This window comes from Leucopleurus acutus (assembly GCF_964270905.1).
Source record: "Leucopleurus acutus genome assembly, chromosome: 9".
NCBI classification, from domain to species: domain Eukaryota; kingdom Metazoa; phylum Chordata; class Mammalia; order Artiodactyla; family Delphinidae; genus Leucopleurus; species Leucopleurus acutus.
The window spans coordinates 79,532,199-79,552,309 of record NC_139144.1 but is presented as its reverse complement, the minus strand read 5'-3'; the positions used below and the strand labels follow the sequence as shown (position 1 = coordinate 79,552,309).

The window sequence follows — 20,111 nt, the reverse complement described above, 5'->3', positions numbered from 1 at the left end:
CTGTGCTCGCACACAGGCTTCTTGGTGGCGGCAGCAGCAGCCTTAGCGTCTCATGCCTGTCTCTGGCGTCCGCATTGGTAGGCGCGGCTCGCGCCCGTCTCTGGAGCTCGTTTGTTTGGAGCTCTAAAACCCCTCTCCTTGCGAACCCTGAAACAATGGTCTGTTGCCTCTTAGGCAGCTCCAGACTTTTTCCCGGACTCCCTCCCAGCTAGCCGTGGCGCACTAGCCCCCTGCAGGCTGTGTTCATGCAGCCACCCCCAGTCTTCTCCTTGGGATCCGACCTCCAAAGCCCGAGCCTCAGCTCCCAGCCCCCACCCGCCCCAGCGGGTGAGCAGACAAGCCTCTCGGGCTGGTGAGTGCTGGTCGGCACTGATCCTCTGTGCGGGAATCTCTCCGCTTTGCCCTCCGCACCCCTGTTGCTGCGCTCTCCTCCCTGGCCCCGAAGCTTACCCCCTCCACCACCCGCAGTCTCCGCCCGTGAAGGGGCTTCCTAGTGTGTGGAAACCTTTCCTCCTTCACAGCTCCCTCCCACTGGTGCAGGTCCCGTCCCTATTCTTATGTCTCTGATTTTTCTTTTTTCTTTGGCCCTACCCAGGTACGTGGGGAGTTTCTTGCCTTTTGGGAGGTCTGAGGTCTTCTGCCAGCGTTCAGTAGGTGTTCTCTAGGAGCTGTTCCACATGTAGATGTATTTCTGATGTATTTGTGGGGAGGAACGCGATCTCCACGTCTTACTCTTCCACCATCTTGAAGGTCTGTCTCCATTTATATCTTGTATTTTTTAAAAAAATGATCCTTACAATAGCCCTATAAGTCATACATCATTAAGCGTGAGTTCAAAGAGGCTACTAGAAAATAGTAGTTTGCAAATTCATGTCTTCTGACCCAAATCCACTGTCCCAGTCCCAGGGCTACACTCTTCCCAGCCGTGTTTCCTTCCCTGCTCAGCTTTGAGTGTTCGGGAGATGAAGGACTCCACGGAGTCGCCGGCAGAGCAGCAGCCTCCAAAGTGCCGGCGTGATGAGTTATTGGCCCCTGTGACTCCAACTTCAAAACCCTGGCGAGGGGCAGAAGAGCCCCCAGAAGGGCACTTCTCCACACCGGCCCGCAGAACCCGTGGGACGGGCTGGGCAGAGTGGGGCACCGCTGCCAGAACCTGCTTTCTCATTCAAATGCTCATGCTCGCTCCTGGACAGCTCTCTATTCAATCATATGGTGTACAAAGGCAAATGTGGGTACAGGATGTAAGCTGATGGCGTGGGATGGAAACGATGTGATCTGGGTTTTCTTAGGGTTCTTCGCTGTTGCCAGGAGGTTCCTGCTTCAGTGGTTCTCTCAGGAACTAAGGGCCTTTGCTGAGTAGTGCCACAGAAATTGTTGGGTGAGAGCTGGGTTGTTTCAGCAGTGAATGCGAGAGAAGACGGCAGCACCCAGTTTTTTCTCTACCCCGCAGTTCAAACAAAAATCTGATTATTTTCTATTATCTACCCTCCTCTGTTTGGCCGTGCGCTTCAGAGAAGAGTCACTCCAGGCACAAGGAAGGCATCTTGATTGCTTTAAACCAGTCATGGCTGACCCATAGCCTTGCCAATAATCCATGCATACATCAGTATGTGACAGGGTTCTAGCTAATGAATCATAACAGATAACCTGCTGCAAAACTTCTGGGAGAGGTTTCCTTGATCATAAGGGAGAGCCATAGGTGGGAAGAGTTTCTTCCTTCTCTAGAAGAAGTGATAACTGCACGTAGTGCCTGGATTTGCACAGTTATCTTGTGAGTATGAGAAGATGTAGCCCAAGGATGTTAGTTGACACGCTGTATATATCAAAAGAGCAAGCTGGAAAAAGAACTGATGTCATTGCTGACTGGATAGATTGCTATTTTTGAACACACACTGTTATGTGAAATTATATATTTACTTATATCATTATTGTAGTACTTTGAGTTGAATTTTCTAGTTTGCATAGGATTGTCAGAATTAGCAAATAAAAATGTAGGATGCACAGTTAAATTTGAATTTCAGATAAACAATGAATAATTTTTTAGTATGTGTTTGTCCAATGTTATACTTGTCCCATGTAATATTTGGGACATCCTTATGCTGAAAAGTTATTTGTTGTTGATCTGAAATGCAAACCTAAATGGGCATCCTGCATTTTATATTTGCCAACCTTAAGCTTGTAGTGAGTGAAGTCTACGTAATTCAGTGCCGAAAGGCTTTTCTCAGGTCTGACTGAGTATACTCTTTCAGAAGTAAAAGGTGAAAGCAGATTCGCCAGTCATAGTTAGAGTATACATATTTGAAATTCAGCCTCATATGCTCAAGAAGTAATAATAATTGCCTAGAATATTTTTATTCTTGAAACTTGTCAGTGCATTCCCACCAAGATTTGAAATATTATTGTAATGCAGATTAACAGTGGAAAGAGTCAGACCGATCTTAGAATCTCACTTTCTTTTCTTACTACCAGTATGGCCCTGGAGAAATCAACTCTCCGAGTCTCAGTATCCAACTGTGTCGTTATGAGGAATTAATAAGACATTTTATGAGAAGCATCTATGATGTCAGACACATAATACTTCTCAAAACATAATATTTCTCAAAACATCTTTCCTGTATTGATTGTGAAGGACCGTTGCAGGTGTACTGTAAGGGTATTATACCAAGAAGCAACAGAAATTCAGTCATCCTACCAAATACCTATGCAGCTCCTTCCCTCTGCACAACTTGAGCAGAATGAGTGCAATAAGATGTAGACAAATGAGCTGCCTTGTGGAGTGAAGAACTTGTATTACATTACTGCTTAGCTAGCTGAGTTTTGCTCCTGACTGTAGGAATGACACACATGAGACTGCTCGTAGATAGTAGCTGCTATTGTTTTCTAAACTGAAAAGAAGAGTTTTGCCTTTTCTTGAAGGACAGGGACCCATCTTATTAGTATCTTCAGCATGTGGCCACACACTCAAAGGTACACGAGTGAAGTATACATGGCCAGAGAACTGGGTTCCTACTTCACGGGCAATGAACAGACCATTCTGCCTTCCTAATGTGTTATTCTACATTCAAACTGTAATGCCCATTTTGGGATTTTTCTATCCTACCTTTGTGCACAAAAATGTTATTCTCACAGAGAAAAATGTAGAGCCGACAGAATGACAGCTGTGATGTCAAGTCTTACTGCGCTTCTATGATCCTAGAGAAGAGAAGACTTAGAGAGGAGGGGACTAGAAGCTGCCCTCAGGGAGTTGAAGGGCTGTCATATGGGAGAAGGATTGCTCATGCTGTGGATTCCAAAAGGCAGAAGAACTAGAGTTGAGTGGTACCAGTTATAGGGAGGTATGGTCAGGTTTAAGCTATTAAAACTACCCAGTTCTGCAATGCCTCAAACGTGGTGAGGTCTCCCCTGCTGAGATGTTGATCACAGACTTTGATATACCATTCTTCAGGAATATTAGAACAGTAACTGCAGCTCTGTTTTCTTCTTAACTTCTAACATAGGAATAATCCCAGGTATCAATTCACAGGTGAGGGATTTGATCCAACTAAACCTGAAGAAACTCCTTTGCTAGTTTTAAGGCATCTGTAAAGTGTTAGTTGCAGTGGTTTTCAAACTTTGCTGCAGATTAGAATTACCCTGCAAACTTTGAAAAATCTGGATGCCCAGGCCACATCTGCAGAGATTCCAATTTAATTAGTGTGGGTTATAGCCTGAGCATTAGGATTTGTCCAAAACTCCCTAAGTGGTTCTAATATACAGCAATTTTGAGAATCACTGAACTAGTTAGAGAGTATGATTCTGGATTTTCGCTTGGGATCTGATTTGACGAGAGGTGTAAATGAGCAACTTTGAAAACTTCTCGTGGCTCTATATTCCTCATTTCCTAAAAGCGGGTGGGGGTGGTGGGAGATGTACTTCTAAAGCATCTTCCTCTAAAATTTTATTATTCTAGGGCCCTTCAAGGTTTATGACTTAAAAGGTACTTCCCTGCTTTCTAGAAATAGAAGAGGATCTCTGTTCGGAGACCTGGGAATGATTTGCACTCTTTCTGTCAGTTTTAATGGCAGTCATAGACTGCCCTCAGTGTGGGGATTTTTCTATCACTTAGAGGAATGTGTGGCACCAACAGCATTCAGATGGTGGGTGGTTTCAGCAGCCCTCTGCTTGTAACTGGCATACACCCTAATTTGAGCAGTAACTGAGGATTAAAGTGGGTTTCTTTGCTCTTCTCTATGACTCCAGAAGATACTCTGTTGCCAGAGGTAGTGTCATTTGGTGGATGACTGGACATTTGTCTTGGTATTTGGAGTCGATGGCTTTCGTGCTCTTTAGAGCTTGCTGCCTTACACACAGCTTAGTGACTTGCTTGCCAAGACTTTTCCTCCCATAACCCAGGACACTCAAGTTCTCTTTAGGTCTTAATTTTACTTCTCTCCACATGAGAATGTGTGTTTCTTCGTCACCCTGGTCTTGTAGCAACTGACTCTAGATAGGCGGTGATGGACACAGGACTCCATTTTATTCCCCACCCCCCGAGGAAATTGAAGGAGGACTCCTATTATTAGGTTTTCTCAAAGATGTTTATATTTCAAGTAATTCACATTTGTTAGTGAAGTTTTATTTGCCACACAATGCACACAGAAGTAGTCATAGATGTGGACTATCACAAGGCATAAAACATCAAAATTCCACCATATTTTACGTCTGAAATTTCTTACTTTCAAAAGGGAAGGTACTTTTAGAAGTATAGTCTCCTACTATGAATACTTCCTGAATTTTTTGTTAAAAAAATTCAAAACCCATTACCATATACACAATTCAAGATAAATTACCCTGTTAAAGCTCAAACAATCCTATTGCGAGAAAATTTTTGAAACTTTGCATTACTTGTGAAAGAGTTAAACATGTTCTTCCTATTCTGGCCGTCAGATCTCCACATGTCTACCCTGGGGTGTAAGTAAATGCTATTAGTGCACCATGGAAGTGGGAAAGAACTGTTTTTTTTTAAATCAGGGAGGGCAACAAAGCAATAAGAAGGAGCACAGGGCACCATGTTAGTGACAAATCGCAGGAGGTGGTTCTAGAAAGGTTGTGAAAACTAGTTTCTCATTGCAGGAATCGGGTTGGGCCACTCCTTCACCCCCCTTCTCAAACACAAATATTTTCATATAATAAAAGCCTGTTCCCTATGGTTATAACCCAGCCTCCCCTCCTCCGACACCACCATTTTTAAGGGGCTTGCTGCGCGGACTTCTCCAAAGTCCCTAGGTTTTTTCTCCCTCTGGCCCTTGTAGAGGTGAGGCGTCCCTTCGGGGGCTCACGCCGCGTGAGGGGACCAGAAACACCCATTAGGATCCAACCCGGGCAGCCGGCGGCCCGAGCATGCGCTGAGAGTTCGTGCAGCTGGCCCTGGCTGCCGCCGCTGCCTCGTCCGGACTTGGCGAGGACTTGGGAGGGACAGCGGCGCTGGGAGGTGGCTTAGCAGAGACTTTCCAGCAACTGCTGCCCAGGACTTTTTTTTTTCCCCCTTTTCCCAGGAGGCGGCGACGGCGGCGGCGGGGGGAGAGGAAGAGAAGGAAGCTTCTCCAGTTTGAGTCAATGCAGCCCTGCGGCTTTCCAGGAGGAGCGTCGCTGCCCCGATGAGCCCCCGCAGTGCGTCCCCGACTGTCCCCCGGCGGGATCGGGGCGCGGAGCCCAGCGCCGACGGTGAGTGGCCGCGCGTCTCTCGTCCTTCCTGCCCGCTGTCCCGCCAGCCCGCCGGCGGCGGCTGCCCCCGGCGCTGTGTGCTAAACTACTTAGAGTGCTGGCTTCGGGGCTCCCCGCCGCCGGCGCTTCCCCGCGCGCCCTGCCGGGGGCGCGCGCCCGGGTGGCGGGGCGGCTGACCGCGCTCGGCTTTGTGCTCCTCGGGCGGCTGGGAGAGCCGGGTCGCGGCCGGGGCCGGGGCCGGGGGAGGGGGACGTGAATGACTAACCCGGCGTCTGCACAGCTGCACCGGCCCTAATTCCCGTGCGCCCCTCCCCGCTCCCCGCCCGCCGCCCCCGGCTAATCCATCATTCCGGGGCCCAAACATCATTGCTCGTGTTCTCCCGGAGAAACCCTAGTCGCCGGGCGGAATCCCAGCTCAGCGCTGCGCCCCCTCCAGTGCCCCGCGTTCACACCCGAGCTGCGGGATGGCGAAGGGGGTGCGGAGGTGGGGGGCCCAGGAACTGTCCCAGTGAGAGGAACACTCTCACCTTCGGTGTCGCCCGCGGCGTCTGTGACATCTCCGGGGGGGGGGGGACGGGAGTGTGGTTTCCAACCTTCGGGACAGTTCGGAGCAGAGCTCTCCCCGAGGAGGGGCGTGGACTGAGGGAGGTTTTAAAGAGCGTCTCATCAGAATTCAGAGGACACCGCCGCGTGTCCCCTGAGAACCCGAGTTTACTGCGCGCCTTCATTCATCCGGGGAGACAATCTTTTCTCTTCCCAGCAGGTGTTATCTGAAGCCTGTTTGGAACTTTGGGGAGTTTAGGTTACTATTATAACTTTAACAAATGATTTTCGATGAAGCGATGTCTCGAATGAACTAGGCTTCGGACCAGACCTGCACCCATCTGAGGGCTGGCAGAGGAGGGATGGGCTGTGGGTGAGGAGCGCGGTGGTGAGAAGTCCCCTGTTATCCCCCGCCCTCTGCAGATCGCTGCTGTTTTGCCCGTGGGGGTAGGATGTGGTGAAAGGATGGGGCTTCTCCCTCCCGGGGCTCACAATGGCCAGAGAAGATTCTGTGAAGTGTTTGCGCTGCCTGCTCTACGCGCTCAATCTGCTCTTTTGGGTAAGTCAAGCAGTCCACTGCACCAACAGGTGGGGACGGCTGGACTCGGTTTCCTATAGCCACCACATAATGCGCCAAAGGGCATGGCTAAGCATTAATTAATTACACGGGATCACACCCTCTATTTTTCAGAGAAGTAAATTTTGACCTTAAAATGCCTTTGATCTAGCTCAAGTTCCATTTGTAATTAAAAAAAAGAAATCCACCGCTGGATACTAGTGGCAGTAAAATTAGACTTGAAGTTAATCTGGGGATATAAATAAATGCACGTGCTTGTGCTTGTAGATAAGAAAATTTTGACACACTACTTAGGGAACTGCTTGTTTTCAGGAATTTCAGATAACTGTGCAAGCCATAAATTGTTTCCTTACGTCATCCTATAAAATCTGGTGGGGGCAGAAGTCTTACTATGTTTTTGTAGGAATTCATACCCAGATATCCTATCAAAAGACTAAGTAGATTTTTCTGGGAGATTCCATATAGTCTGAAAAGGTGGTTTCCGTGTAACTATTTCTAAGTTGGCAAAGCTTTAAGGAATTTTGTGTATGCTTTTGGAAAATCCCATAACCATTTAAGGAAATAAAATACATAAAATTTAACAAGCTCATGGAAATCTTTATGCCCTGTGAGTTAGTGACTTTTTATGCATTGCACCCAGGCATAAATTTTCATTAAGTGTTATTAATAATCACATTGTTATTTACAAAACTTTTGAGGAAACTGTAAAAATTTAAACGTTGAAGGTTGCTTCAGGAAGCTGTCCTGCTTAAGCAGTTAGGTTTTTTTTCCCCAAATTTGTGTTCTATTAATAATTTATATTCAAAACGTTCTGTTACAGTTTTTAATGAGTAATTTATTTATTTGGCTGACTAGCTGGCATTTACCAGCTTTTTTTTTTGTAGGGTTATGACATGTGGTCTCTAGAGAGTGACATTTTGGTTGAACTACTCCTTATGGATGGCTCCATTTTAAGGTGACAAATGAAGCCTTACGTCAGGAAGTAATCTGAAAGATATCTAAACTGGCAACTTTTATTCTCAACGTGAAACTTAAAGCATTGAGTAGTTATATTCACCACTTGGAAATATAAAATACCTAACTGATCTTATTGCAGTTTTTAATTCTAAAAATGTACAAATTAAATGTACATTTAATTTAAATGTACAAACTTAATTTAATTAAGGTCATTAAATTACCTGCTTAACTATAGGGTATTAAGATTTTGAACTTTGTTCCTTTAAAATGTGTGATAATTGTCACTTCTGTTTATTAGTTTTTCACTTTTCTACTTTATTGTTTTTAATTACAGAATCATCACATTTTTATAACTAAAGGGGAATTTAAGATGATCTGGTCGAACTTCCTTACTTTGGGAATGAGAAAACTAAGTGTAGGTTAGTGACGGGAAGCCAAAGGTCAGATGGCCCAATGGTGACAGTGCCGGGAGCAGAACTCAGCTTTCTTGGCCCTAGACGGTGCCTTTACATGGACGATTACTGTGTTCGCACCTTGGAATTACTAGGACTTTTTTTGTGCAACATAGAATAATGTTTTGGAAATTTTCTCAATAACTTGTATTATGTGTGTGTGTGGAGGGGAACCCAAATCACTTAACAAAAATATTACTCTTCTGAGTAATGACATTTGCTTAAAAATGCCTATTCCTTAAACTCCTCCAGGGCTCTTTGTGTCCCCAAAGAATGTAAAATGTTATTTCTTTGTTGTTATCCTGTACTTCAACATTCTCACTTTCTGTGTGTTCTGATTTATTAAAATTGCTTCCCCCTTTCTCCAGCCCTCCTCTTCTCCAAGTATCATCTCCCCACCAACAAAATAATCCGAGTTTACTGCCTACTCAGCATCCCTCTGTATTTTTCTTTATTTTATTATTATTATTATTTTTTTTTTTTGCTGTACGCAGGCCTCTCACTGTTGTGGCCTCTCCCGTTGCGGAGCACAGGCTCCGGACGCGCAGGCTCAGCGGCCATGGCTCACGGGCCTAGCCGCTCCACGGCATGTGGGATCCTCCTGGACCGGGGCACGAACCCGTGTCCCCTGCATCGGCAGGTGGACTCTCAACCACTGCACCACCAGGGGAGCCCTATTTTTCTTTATTTCATACAAAGATGTATTTACTCATACCTGTCCACGTATACCCATTCATGTACATTCATATAGATATTCATGACATTTTTTATTAGGTTGTTTTTCTCATTTGCTTAGAGTTACAGGAGCGGGATTGCTGTGTCAGAGGATATGTAATGATGACAACAAAATAGCTAACATTTATGTAGTTCTTACTATGTTTGCCAGGCACGTTTAAGTGTCTCAGTTTCCTAGTCTGCAAAATAGGAATGGTTCCTATTTTTTAGAATTTTTTAGAGTTGTTGGGGGATTAGACTCAATATATGTGAAGTGCTTGAACAGTGGCACTTAATAAGCGCTATCTAGGTCGTAGCGGTAGCAGTAGTAGCTGTAGTACCCGCAGTCGTTACTACTACTACAATAATGATGCTCACGAATAGTTTACTGTAATAAGTAGATTACCAGGAGATGGATTGATGAGTCAAAGGAATCCTTGCAGTAGTAATGGTTATTGTTGTGATTAATACTGCTACTATTGCTACCGCTCCTCCATTCCTTTGACCCAGTAATCCTGTCCTGGGAATCTATCTCCTAGAAATAGAAGCACCAATATACCTCATTATATGTACATCATATACATGTAATGTTGCTGCCATCTTATGAAACTTTTAAGTTTTTACCAATCTAAGAGGTTTAAAGTGTTATTTCACTGTTACTTTATTCTTTACCTCCCCCGCTATCAGTGAGCTTGAGCATCACTTTATATAAACAAATTTTTATATGTTTTTTCGGTAGAATTTTTCTCTAGAGTTTTATATAATCTTTTTTTATTCTTCTGTTCTTTTAAAGCACCTGCCTTTCTTGTCTTGATTAAGGTTTCTTTTTCTTTGAGATGATTTTATACAATTAAAATATCTGTCAGGAGTTTTTTGGAATTATATGAAATGTATATGCTAACTTTGGGGACATTGGTGTTATTCTTTCAAAGTTAAAGCAATGTTTGCAGATCCTGTATTTCCTTACTTGTGCCTCACACATTCCTGGGCATCCTTACACTACTCTTTCATCTAATTCTCATCTAATTCTCGTTTTCCGCCTGGAAAATGGCGGGTGGTGGTAAAGAGAAGTTACTCAGTGAAGCTCATTAACTTGCCAGTAAGTAGCAGAATAGGGATTCAAAGTCCAATTTTTTTTTTCTCTAAGTGCGGCAGAAGTTGTACTATTGGAAACGGTGCTGAATTTAGCAGAGAAATAAACGTCTTCAGTAGGAAGGGATTAGCTGTCCACCTGCTCATTCCAAGTCCCCTAGAGCAGTGCTTCTCAAACCTCCACGTGCATACAGATCACCTGGGCATCTCGTTAAAATGCAAATTCTGATTCAGTATGTCTGGGGCTGGGCCTGCATTTCTCTAAAGCCCCTCTGTGACACTGTTGCTGCTGGTCTGAGTGCCCCATCTGGAGGAGCAAGGCTTTAGTCCTTGCTTTTAGTTCTCATTGGACTTAGAAGGAGAACAAACTAGTGTGGCGTGAACCTGAGTTCATCCTGAGTGTGGAGAGGGCGACTGTACTGGCCTCTAGTTTTGTGGGATTGAGATACCTGCACTCATTAACTGCAGGATCAAAAGCTGTATCCTTTTACTCTTCTCCTAGCATCTGAAATAGACTTTTTCTTATCTATTTCTACTATACTGGTACCCTCTCCCCTTCTCTACCCAACAAAGATTTTAGGGAAAGAAAAATAAATCTTATTTGGAAAAACACTGAGGACCTATACAATTTTGTTTTTCTGTTCTGGGAGTTGAATATCAAACAGTGATTTTTTTTTTTTTTCAGTAAAAACGTGTATCTCGCATATTTAATTTTTTTAAGTGGGAGGTATAGACCTGTCTAAGAGGAAACAATCCATAGAATATTCAAGATCACAGATGCACTGCATTCTTTCATTGCTGTGGATCCGGTCACCTTGATTTGCCGTCTGTTGAAGTGGCTCTTTCACTTGTAAAGAAGCATGATCCTGGTTCAGCTCTACTGGGGCTGGCAGACAGATACTGGACCTTCGAGGTTTGTCATGAGTTTTGTGGATTTGTAACGGGAAAAGGCACATGAGACACAGTGCACGTGAGTAAACTGCCCTGAGAGCTCTTTGGAGACCATGATTCACATTCTGGCCACGATAGAGCGAGGAAATGGGTTATTTTTATTTCAAATGTATCACACTTTTACTTTTTAAATGCCATAGTATTTCATAAATGAAAGCTTTCCTCCATTTTAAAGACAACTTCTGTGGCTTTATGACGTGAGTGTTTGCCATTCTTAGATGATAATTTTCTGCTGTTGGAAAAATGGATACATATGGTTCTTTTTGGAAATTCTTGAAATTGGTGAACACTTAACATTCATCACGTTTGTTTATTATTTTCTAAAAGTATAATATCCCACCTGTAGTTTTAAACTCTCTTTCCTCACCAGCAGATAAGAGCCATTGTCTTTCACTTACCATTACCACAGAGTAGCAAGAGAGAGGAACTACCCTCGACAAAATATGAAAAGAAGCTTATAAAAGAAAGCCTAAAAAGCAGACAGGAAATCTGGCTCACACTTTTGGGATATATGCAAGCTAGATGAAGAAAGCAGAAGACTCAATGTTCTGTTGCTTTTTCTCCGGTTTTCTATAGTGAACCTTAGGTGTCTGACCCCCGTAGACCCTAAAGAGATTCTGGGCAAGTGGGTATTTGCATTCATACAGCATTTATATACTCATGTTAAAATACTACTTTGTAAATTGTTGCTCTCCACCCCCCCACAATTTTGTACTATGAAAGGCATTCCAGTTTACTTTAACTCTTCCTAAGGAATAAAGGAGAGCCCTTCGAGAAACGTTAGTGCTTTTTAAAAATAAACATTCAATAAGCTTTAGTCTCAGGGGCAAAGCTAATACACTTTTCTTAATGCGGTTGGCTCAGCTGAGCAAAGACAGGCCACTGCATGCTTCTTAAGGAAGCATTTCGAGAAGGAGAAGGGCGTGGAGGCTTCCTTGGGGCCCAGCCCTGCTGCCAACTGGACTCACAGGCCCCTCAGGCATCGTTCCCCACTCAGAACAGTCACAGGCTGGGCCATTGGGCTGCACAGAAACTACGGTGTAGAATGAGGCCTTTCACCCTTCTTTTGCCTGCATTGCCTATAGGGTGACCAGATCATTTATTGTGGAAATCAGGACAATTTTGAGAGTGAAGTTATAAGGGGTTGTCTCTATTAATAATGATGACAGGACAACAGAGGCTTAAAGTGGAACCATCCTGGTCAGAGCAGGATGTATGGTCACCCTGTCTGCAGGGCAACATGATCTATAAAAAGTATTAGTCAGCACAGCTCCAAGGTGCTATTGATTTATTCATCCTTAATTAGTAGATGTTCGTGCTTAAATGATACCCACAAGGAATCTTCGGAACTTGTGTCAGCCATCATTTACAGTGCCCGTGCTTTCAGGCAAATAGTCTGATCTGTTTGCTTTTTTCTGCTGCTCCCGGCTCCCCCCCAGACCCCCAGAAGGGAAGCTGGTTGAGGCATGAACTGATTAAAAGGTGGATGGGAGCAGGCTTGGGAACTGAGACAGACATGTTCCTGGGAAGTACTTGCCTTGGACTGCTAGCCTCCAAATTATCAAAAATTGATTTACCGGGCTTCCCTGGTGGCGCAGTGGTTGAGAGTCCGCCCGCCGATGCAGGGGACACGGGTCCGTGCCCCGGTCCGGGAAGATCCCACATGCCGCAGAGTGGCTGGGCCCGTGAGCCATGGCCGCTGAGCCTGCGCGTCTGGAGCCTGTTGCTCCGCAACGGGAGAGGCCACGACGGTGAGAGGCCCGCGTACCGCAAAAAAACAAAAACAAAAACAAAAAACATTGATTTACCTTTACATTTTAATAAATAATAATTGGAATCCTTTTGTTTTTAAGAAAAAAAGGGAATTTTAAAAGCATCTAGTTCAATTTTTCCATTTTCATCATGAGCGAAAAGAGTTTCTAAAAGTTTGAATTACTCGTCCAAGTTCTCTGTAGAGACAGAAATGTAACTAAGTTCCTGGTCTCTCTTCCACATTCCGCTCTTTGCTAACAGATTTGACATAAAAAGAAAAGTTTAGGTGGCTGGCTTTAGACATCTGTCCGCCTTGAGCAGAAATGGTTAGTGTTACTGTCACCTTATATAAGACTATATATTATATATGCCAGACAGTTGAAGGATGTAAATGTCTATTTTTTGACTGCAACCTTACTTCCTGGAAACTATAGGTATACATTTCATAATAAATTCTGATATAGGAAGCAACTTGATTCTTGTTATTTTTTTTACATGATTAAATTCAAGCAAAACCAGAATATATCTGCAACACAGCAAATTTCATTTTTATAAATATTTGTTGAGAGCTAGCATTTTCTGAACGTTTTTTGCAAGACAGAAGGTGGCAGAGGTCCTGCCAAGTAGTATATTAAATATATTTCTCTAAAGTAATCTTTGTGTTATTTTCTAAATACTTCCTTGAACTACAGATAATATTTTGCAATATTGGAGAAGATGTAAGGAGCTATAAACTTAGTTACATGTGATAACTACAGTGTCCTAATAATTTAATCATCATGAATGACAGTTGAAGAATTATTTTATTTTAATTTGGAAAGGTAGTAGAAAATACCATTATTTGTAAGGAGTCCTGAATTGGTTGCATAATTTGTCCTTCTAGATTTGATAGCATTAGGATTAGTTATTGAAGTGACCTTGTCTCATTTTAGCTTAGTTCCTTGCTATAGCATGCACTGTATTTGTTGTTACTGTTATTATTTTCTCAACAGTAAGTAAAATCACTCTTTGAGAATTGAACTTTCTCAGCCATTTAATGCAGCTGGAAATAAGGTCATAATAAAAAGCAGTGTATTTTCAGAATTGCTTGTTTACTGTGAGATAAAGCTTTGTGTTGATATTATTCATTTCTACTGATGTTCTCTGCACAGCTACAATGCTTCGGTGACTACAGTGAAAAAAACAGCGGGGCTAAGTAGAATGCAACATTTGTAGTTTAAACGACTTTTGAGAACACTTAAGCCAGCTTCTGACCTGATATATAAATTTTTCATCATGTAATTCAGCAAGCATCTCTCTACTGGAAAACTTCCAGTGATAGAAAGCTCAGTTCTACTTAAAGCATCTCCTGATTTTGCTAAAGTTCTCCAATAGTTAGCTTATCTGGCAAGTTGAAATCATCTTTCTTTAATTATTTTCTCATTCATTCATCTAATATGTATCAGGTCTTACTACTGGGCCTGGTACTCTACTGTGAGATGGGGCTAGAGGCAGTGGTCTGTGTCCTCTAGTGGAATGAGATGGGTGGGTAAAAATAGGAGACGGTAGATAACTGCTCTGTGAAGTCTAGACAAGAGTGTTGACTCTGGGTAAGGAGGGAGCTGGGAGGAAAACTTTACATTCTAGCTGATGTTTGAGCTGGTCTTTAAGGATAAGGTTGCTCTGCTCATGATATGGAAAGGCTGGGGCAGGACTGCATTCCAGGCAGAGGGAACTGCATGGGCAAAGCCATAGGTTTGGGAGGTCTGTGTGGTGCATATCAGAGAAGCACAAGCAGGACTTTTTTCATCCAAGGACAGAATGTGTGTGGGAAGGAGTTGGCAGGAAATAAGTTGAAGAGATAGGTCAAAGGGTGACTGAAGAGGGCCTGTGTGTCCTGCTGTAGAGTTTAAACTTATTCTCTAAGAGAGAGTTGGGGGAAGTGGAAGTGAGAGATGGGGAGGGGCCCCAAGGGGCAGCTATTAGAGCTTTATAAGCAGAATCGCTCGATCTGTGTTTTATAAAGCTAACTGAAGGGTGAATTTGAGGTGGAATCTGTGAGCTGGAGAGTTCTATTATAAGGTGATTATAATTGCCTGGCAAGAGACTGAGGGCTTGAACTAGCCAGAATGGCAGGAAAGGGGGAGGAATTTATCAGGTGTGTTGCAGGAACAATCCGTTGGACTTGAAAGCAATTAGATTTAGGACTGAGGAAGAGGGAGAGGTTCAGGCTGCTTGCCAAGGTGCCAGTGGATGTGACTGAAGCATTGATTATACCATTTACCGAGACAGGAAAAACAGTGGGAGGGACACACAGGTTTCGAGAAGAATGAAAATGAGTTCAGTTTTAGAGATGTCAAAAATAAGAATGGCTATGGAAGTCCAATAGACAGTTCTATCCAGAGCGGCCTTTCCCATCCATTTGTTAGACCTTCAAATATCTGAAGATCACATCTATGAACTGATTTAAGAGTTGTCTCCTAAACTGAGAAAGGTTAAGAGAAAGGCCTGAGGTCAAAAGGAATAGGTAATATGTATAAGATAGTAACAGGGAATATGTGTAAGAATCCTACGCTTTTTTCATCCTGTGAATGCTCTATGAAGTTGGACTCGCTATTATAACATTTTATATAGGAGGAAACTGAAGCTTAGGAAAGATTAAATGACATACCCGAAGTCATATAGATGAAAAGGAGCAGAGCTGGAATTCAAATTCAAACCAAGCTTTTTTTTTTTTTTTTTTTTTTGCGGTAGGGGGGCCTCCCACTGCTACGGCCTCTCCCGCTGCGGAGCACAGGCTCCGGACACGCAGGCTCAAAGGCCATGGCCCACGGGCCCAGTTGCTCCGCGGCATGTGGGATCCTCCCGCACCGGGGCACGAACCCTCGTCCCCCGCATCGGCAGGCGGACTCCCAACCACTGCGCCGCCAGGGAAGCCCAAACCAAGGCTTTTTGATACAATGGCTTCTTATGGTCCTTGTGGTCAAGACCATATGCCTCATGATGACCTCTAAGACCGTGTGCTCTGACCCCTGCCTGGCTTTCCATTCTTGCTCCCTGCCGGTTTCCCTTCCTTGCACATATCATGCTGCCTTCCACCCCGGGACCTTTGCTGTTCTTTCTGACTGGAATGTTCTTTTCAACCTCCCTTTCCCTAATGAACTTGATAATTATCTTTCAGATCTTAGCTGTCTGGAGAAGTCCCCTTGACCCCATGGAATAGGTCAGTCACCCCAAAAGGATTTTGTTTTAATATTTATTGTTTTTTTTAATTGATTTATTTATTTGGCTGACCTGGGTCTTAGTTGCAGCACGCGGGGTCTTCATGGCACGTGTGGGATCTTCGTTGTGGCGTGTGGGATATTTTAGTTGCGTCATGAGGGATCTAGTTCCCTGACCAGGGATAGAACCTGGGCCCCCTGCATTGGGAGCATGGAGTCTTAGCCACTGGACCACCAGGGGAGTCCCCCAAAAGAAGTTCTTACAGCAAATTGTATTATTCCTTCCTAGTCTTATTACACTTTGCAGTTACATATTTGTGTCTCTGATGAGTTGACCAACACTTGACTAACACGTGATCTCTTCACTTAGTAAATTTCACCATAGAATCGAGCTGGTGCCTGTTATTGCCGATCAGTATATATCTCTAGCACATTGCACAGTACCTGACAAAGAGCAGCTGATCAATACATATTTTTTTGAAAGAAAGAATAACTTCAGAACCCATGCTCTTAACTGTTCTACAGTACTAGAAATGTTTTGGAATATGCCGTTTTAAAAAATGACATTTTTGTTATGAATGGAAGTACTGTGTATATAATGACAACCGCTGATACTATATCATGCAAAATGAAGAATCTGATAATTTATTGATAGCTGTCTTAGAGCTATGATATTGAAAATTGGCTAAACAGCCTGTGAGAAATTAAAGGATGGAGAAATCAAGATCAGTTATTATTTCGAAGAATGATAAAGAGAGGGGAGAATTATTTATAACTGCAAAAGAATTAAGGTAATTAAATAAAATAGCACATTAGTAGACTTTCCCGTTCCCCTGAAACATATAAGGTATTTGAAGACCCACATATAGCCAAGTAGAGGGAGACCACCTAGCATCAGATTTAATCAAGCAGTCCATGGTCCCCTGCTAGCCCTGTGTGTTGTAATAGGTACTGTGATTATTGAGGTTTGGTAAGATCGACAGATCAGGAGACAGCTGCCATTGAAAAGATAGTCCGTTACACTCACAGATCCTAAGAGATAGAGTACAGGTCTCCTCATGGTGGGGTCCATTGCGAGGCAGGGAGAGAGGGAGACTGAACAAGTGCTTTCATTGGGGCTTCTTCAAGGAGGAACTGGCAAGGCAGGATAAGTAGGTTTTGGCTAGTTTGAATAATTTCAGCAGCCTCTGTCCCTAGTTGTCTGGCATCTGGACCTTGCAGTGATTCGGGCATGTGTAGAGTGGCCTGGAAGGAGAGAGCTCAATAAAGGGGTGGTTGGGAGTGTGGGCTCCGGATTGGTTGGTTTGTATTTGAAAATGAAAACTGTGGGCCCTGAAGAAGGACTTCTCACAAGGGCGGGTGGAAGGTGGCCAAGGCAAGGTGACTCAGGCATATTATCAGTTTGTCCAGACTAAGGTGTGTCCAGCATAAGCATGTAGAACAGATGTTAAAGCATCAAGTTTACAGAAGCTGGAAGCATGTTTAATACACTGTGGCTGATCCACTGGGTAACTTTTATGAGGTTTACAATCTGTTCTTCATTCCCAACAGGAATGAGGATAGTAATAAGTGGCCTAATTCTCCTCTGAACTGTGATCCCAGGATTCTTAACCTGTTTTAAGCCACTGAGCCCTGAGCCCTCGTTCAGCAAAGAAAGTAGTTCAGACATTCAGACTGAGCCTGACCCCTACAGAGGACCTCCCCCTGCAACCCCACCCCTCCCTTGTTTTAAGGAACCCTGCATGCTATGCAGGTGCATCTCCTCGCTGTTTGGGGAATATAAGGCTCGTTTGTAAACTTGGAAGGCATTTAGTGACTAACCCTGAAGCTTCAAAGATGAAGGCCTGGATTTGAATCCAGCCCTGCCGTTTAGAATCTGCAAGACCTTGAACAGGTTACTTCACTTTTCCGTGCTTCGTGTCACTTTTTACAGTCTGTCATTATCTGGTTTACGTATTTATTCCTTGTGTTCTGTAAGAAGCCCCACAGAGGCTGACATCTTGCTTCTTTTATGCATTGTTGGGTCTGTACTCTAGCACAGACAGCACAAGGCAGATGGTTGGGGCTGAGTAAATACAGTAGTTCCCCTTATCCTCGGTTTCACTTTCTGTAGTTTCAGTTACCCACGGTCAACAGTGTTCCAAAAATATAAAATGGAAAATTCCAGAAATCAACAATTCGTAAGTTTTATATTGTGTGCAGTTCTGAGAAGCGTGATGAAATCTCCTACTGTCAGGCCCAGGATGTGAATCATCCCTTTGTCCACTGTATCCAAGGTGTAGATGCTACCTGCCCATTATTATAGAAAAAACCATTAGTATATATAGGGTTTGGTACTCTCTAAGGTTTCAGGCATCCAGTGGGGTTCTTGGAAAATATCCCCCTCGGATAAGGCGGGGATCTACTGTATTTGCAACTGGATGAAGGATGCGTGAATTCACTAGCTGCTTTTCCAGGCAGGTGGAGCTCCACGTGCTCTGCTGACCTAGGAGCCCTTATCCAGAAAGCATGTTTACAGCCACTCCTTGAGTCAGTAAAGACTCATTCCTATCTTGTATGTTCATTATTTCAGCATTTACAGAAAACCTGTAACGTAATGGTAATCACTGTTCATCAAGATGCCAGAAATTATTAAAAATCAAATTAAGCTGAAATTCATTATACTGCACTTAAGAAGATAAGTATAAGGCAATTTGAGAAAAATTTCCATCAAAATAGGAAAGGCCTTCAGAACTTAGAGTTAACCTTCAGCTTTTAGAAAAGCCTCCCAGGAAGACTCATTTTGAATGTGTTCTAGATAGTTGCTGTTTAAAAAAAAATCTTTTTTTAAAAATTATGGACCATTAAAAACATACAGAAGTAGAAAGCACAGTATAATTAATCCCCAGTTACCAACACAGCCTCCACTTCTCACTTAATCCCCATGCGTCGGGATTTTTTATTAAACCATTCAGCATGTATCTGTAAAAGGTAAGGATTCTTAAAAAAAAAATACTATTGTCATATCTAAAATAATAAACAATAATTTATTTTATGATGTCAATATTTTTTATTTTATTTATTTTTTTATACAGCAAGTTCTTATTAGTTATCTATTTTATACATATTAGTGTATATATGTCAATCCCAATCTCCCAATTCATTCCACCACCCCTCCCCTCCGCTTTCCCCCTTTGGTGTCCATATGTTTGTTCTCAACATCTGTCTCTCTATTTCTGCCTTGCAAACTGGTTCATCTGTACCATTTTTCTAGATTCCACATATATGCGTTAATATATGATATTTGTTTTTCTCTTTCTGACTTACTTCACTCTGTATGACAGTCTCTATGTCCATCCACATCTCTACAAATGACCCATTTTTGTTCCTTTTTATGGCTGAGTAATATTCCATTGTATATGTGTACCACATCTTCTTCATCCATTCGTCTGTCAATGGGCATTTAGGCTGCTTCCATGACCTGGCTATTGTAAATATTTTCAAATATCCAATATCGCCAGTCTTCTCATAAATGGCTCTTTGTGGTTGGTTCATTTAAATCAGGATCCAAACCAAGATCCTGACATTGCCTTGGACAATCTCTGAAATCTCTTTTAATGTATAACAGTTTCTCCTTCCTTCTTTTTGTTCCACCTGCCAGCTTTTTAAATTGAAGAAACCAGATCATTTGTTCTGTAAAATTTCTTATATTCTTGATTTTGTTGATTGCATCTGCATGGTGACATTTAACAAGTTTAAATCTGTTCCCTGTACTTCCTATAAACTGATAGAGCTGGAGGCTTGATTAGATTCAGGTTTGACTTTTTGGTTAAATTAACCTCAAAGGTATCTCTGAGTACTTCTGATTGCATCATATTGGGGACATTATTATATCCAGTTGCCTCTTTTTATGATACTAAGATTGATCAGGGCATCTGGTATTTTATGTCAACCGTATCTCTCCATTCTAAAAGTCCCCATCAGCCTTTCACACTTAATGCAGTAGTTCTCAGCCCTAACTACCCATTAGAATATCTGTGGAGCCTTTATCCACTTTTGATGCCCAGACCCCACTTCCAAGAATTGATTCAGGGTGGATCTGGGCTCAGTAATTTTTTTAAGAGTCCTGGTTGATTCTAATGTACAGACGGGACTGAGAGCCACTGACTTGATAATTTTGGCAGTCGTTGA

General features: G+C 43.0%; 1 protein-coding gene across 1 annotated transcript in view; it reads left to right on the top strand.

Annotated features, from left to right (window-relative positions):
* Nucleotides 1-5,206: 5,206 nt before the first annotated feature.
* Nucleotides 5,207-20,111, top strand: part of TSPAN12 (tetraspanin 12) — a 65,894-nt gene continuing 50,989 nt past the window's right edge. The window contains exons 1-3 of the mRNA XM_082845996.1: nt 5,207-5,293; nt 5,535-5,703; nt 6,670-6,805. Coding sequence (XP_082702122.1) covers nt 6,740-6,805 — 66 coding nt within the window. The 5' untranslated portion in view covers nt 5,207-5,293; nt 5,535-5,703; nt 6,670-6,739. The remainder of the gene's footprint in view (nt 5,294-5,534; nt 5,704-6,669; nt 6,806-20,111) is intronic.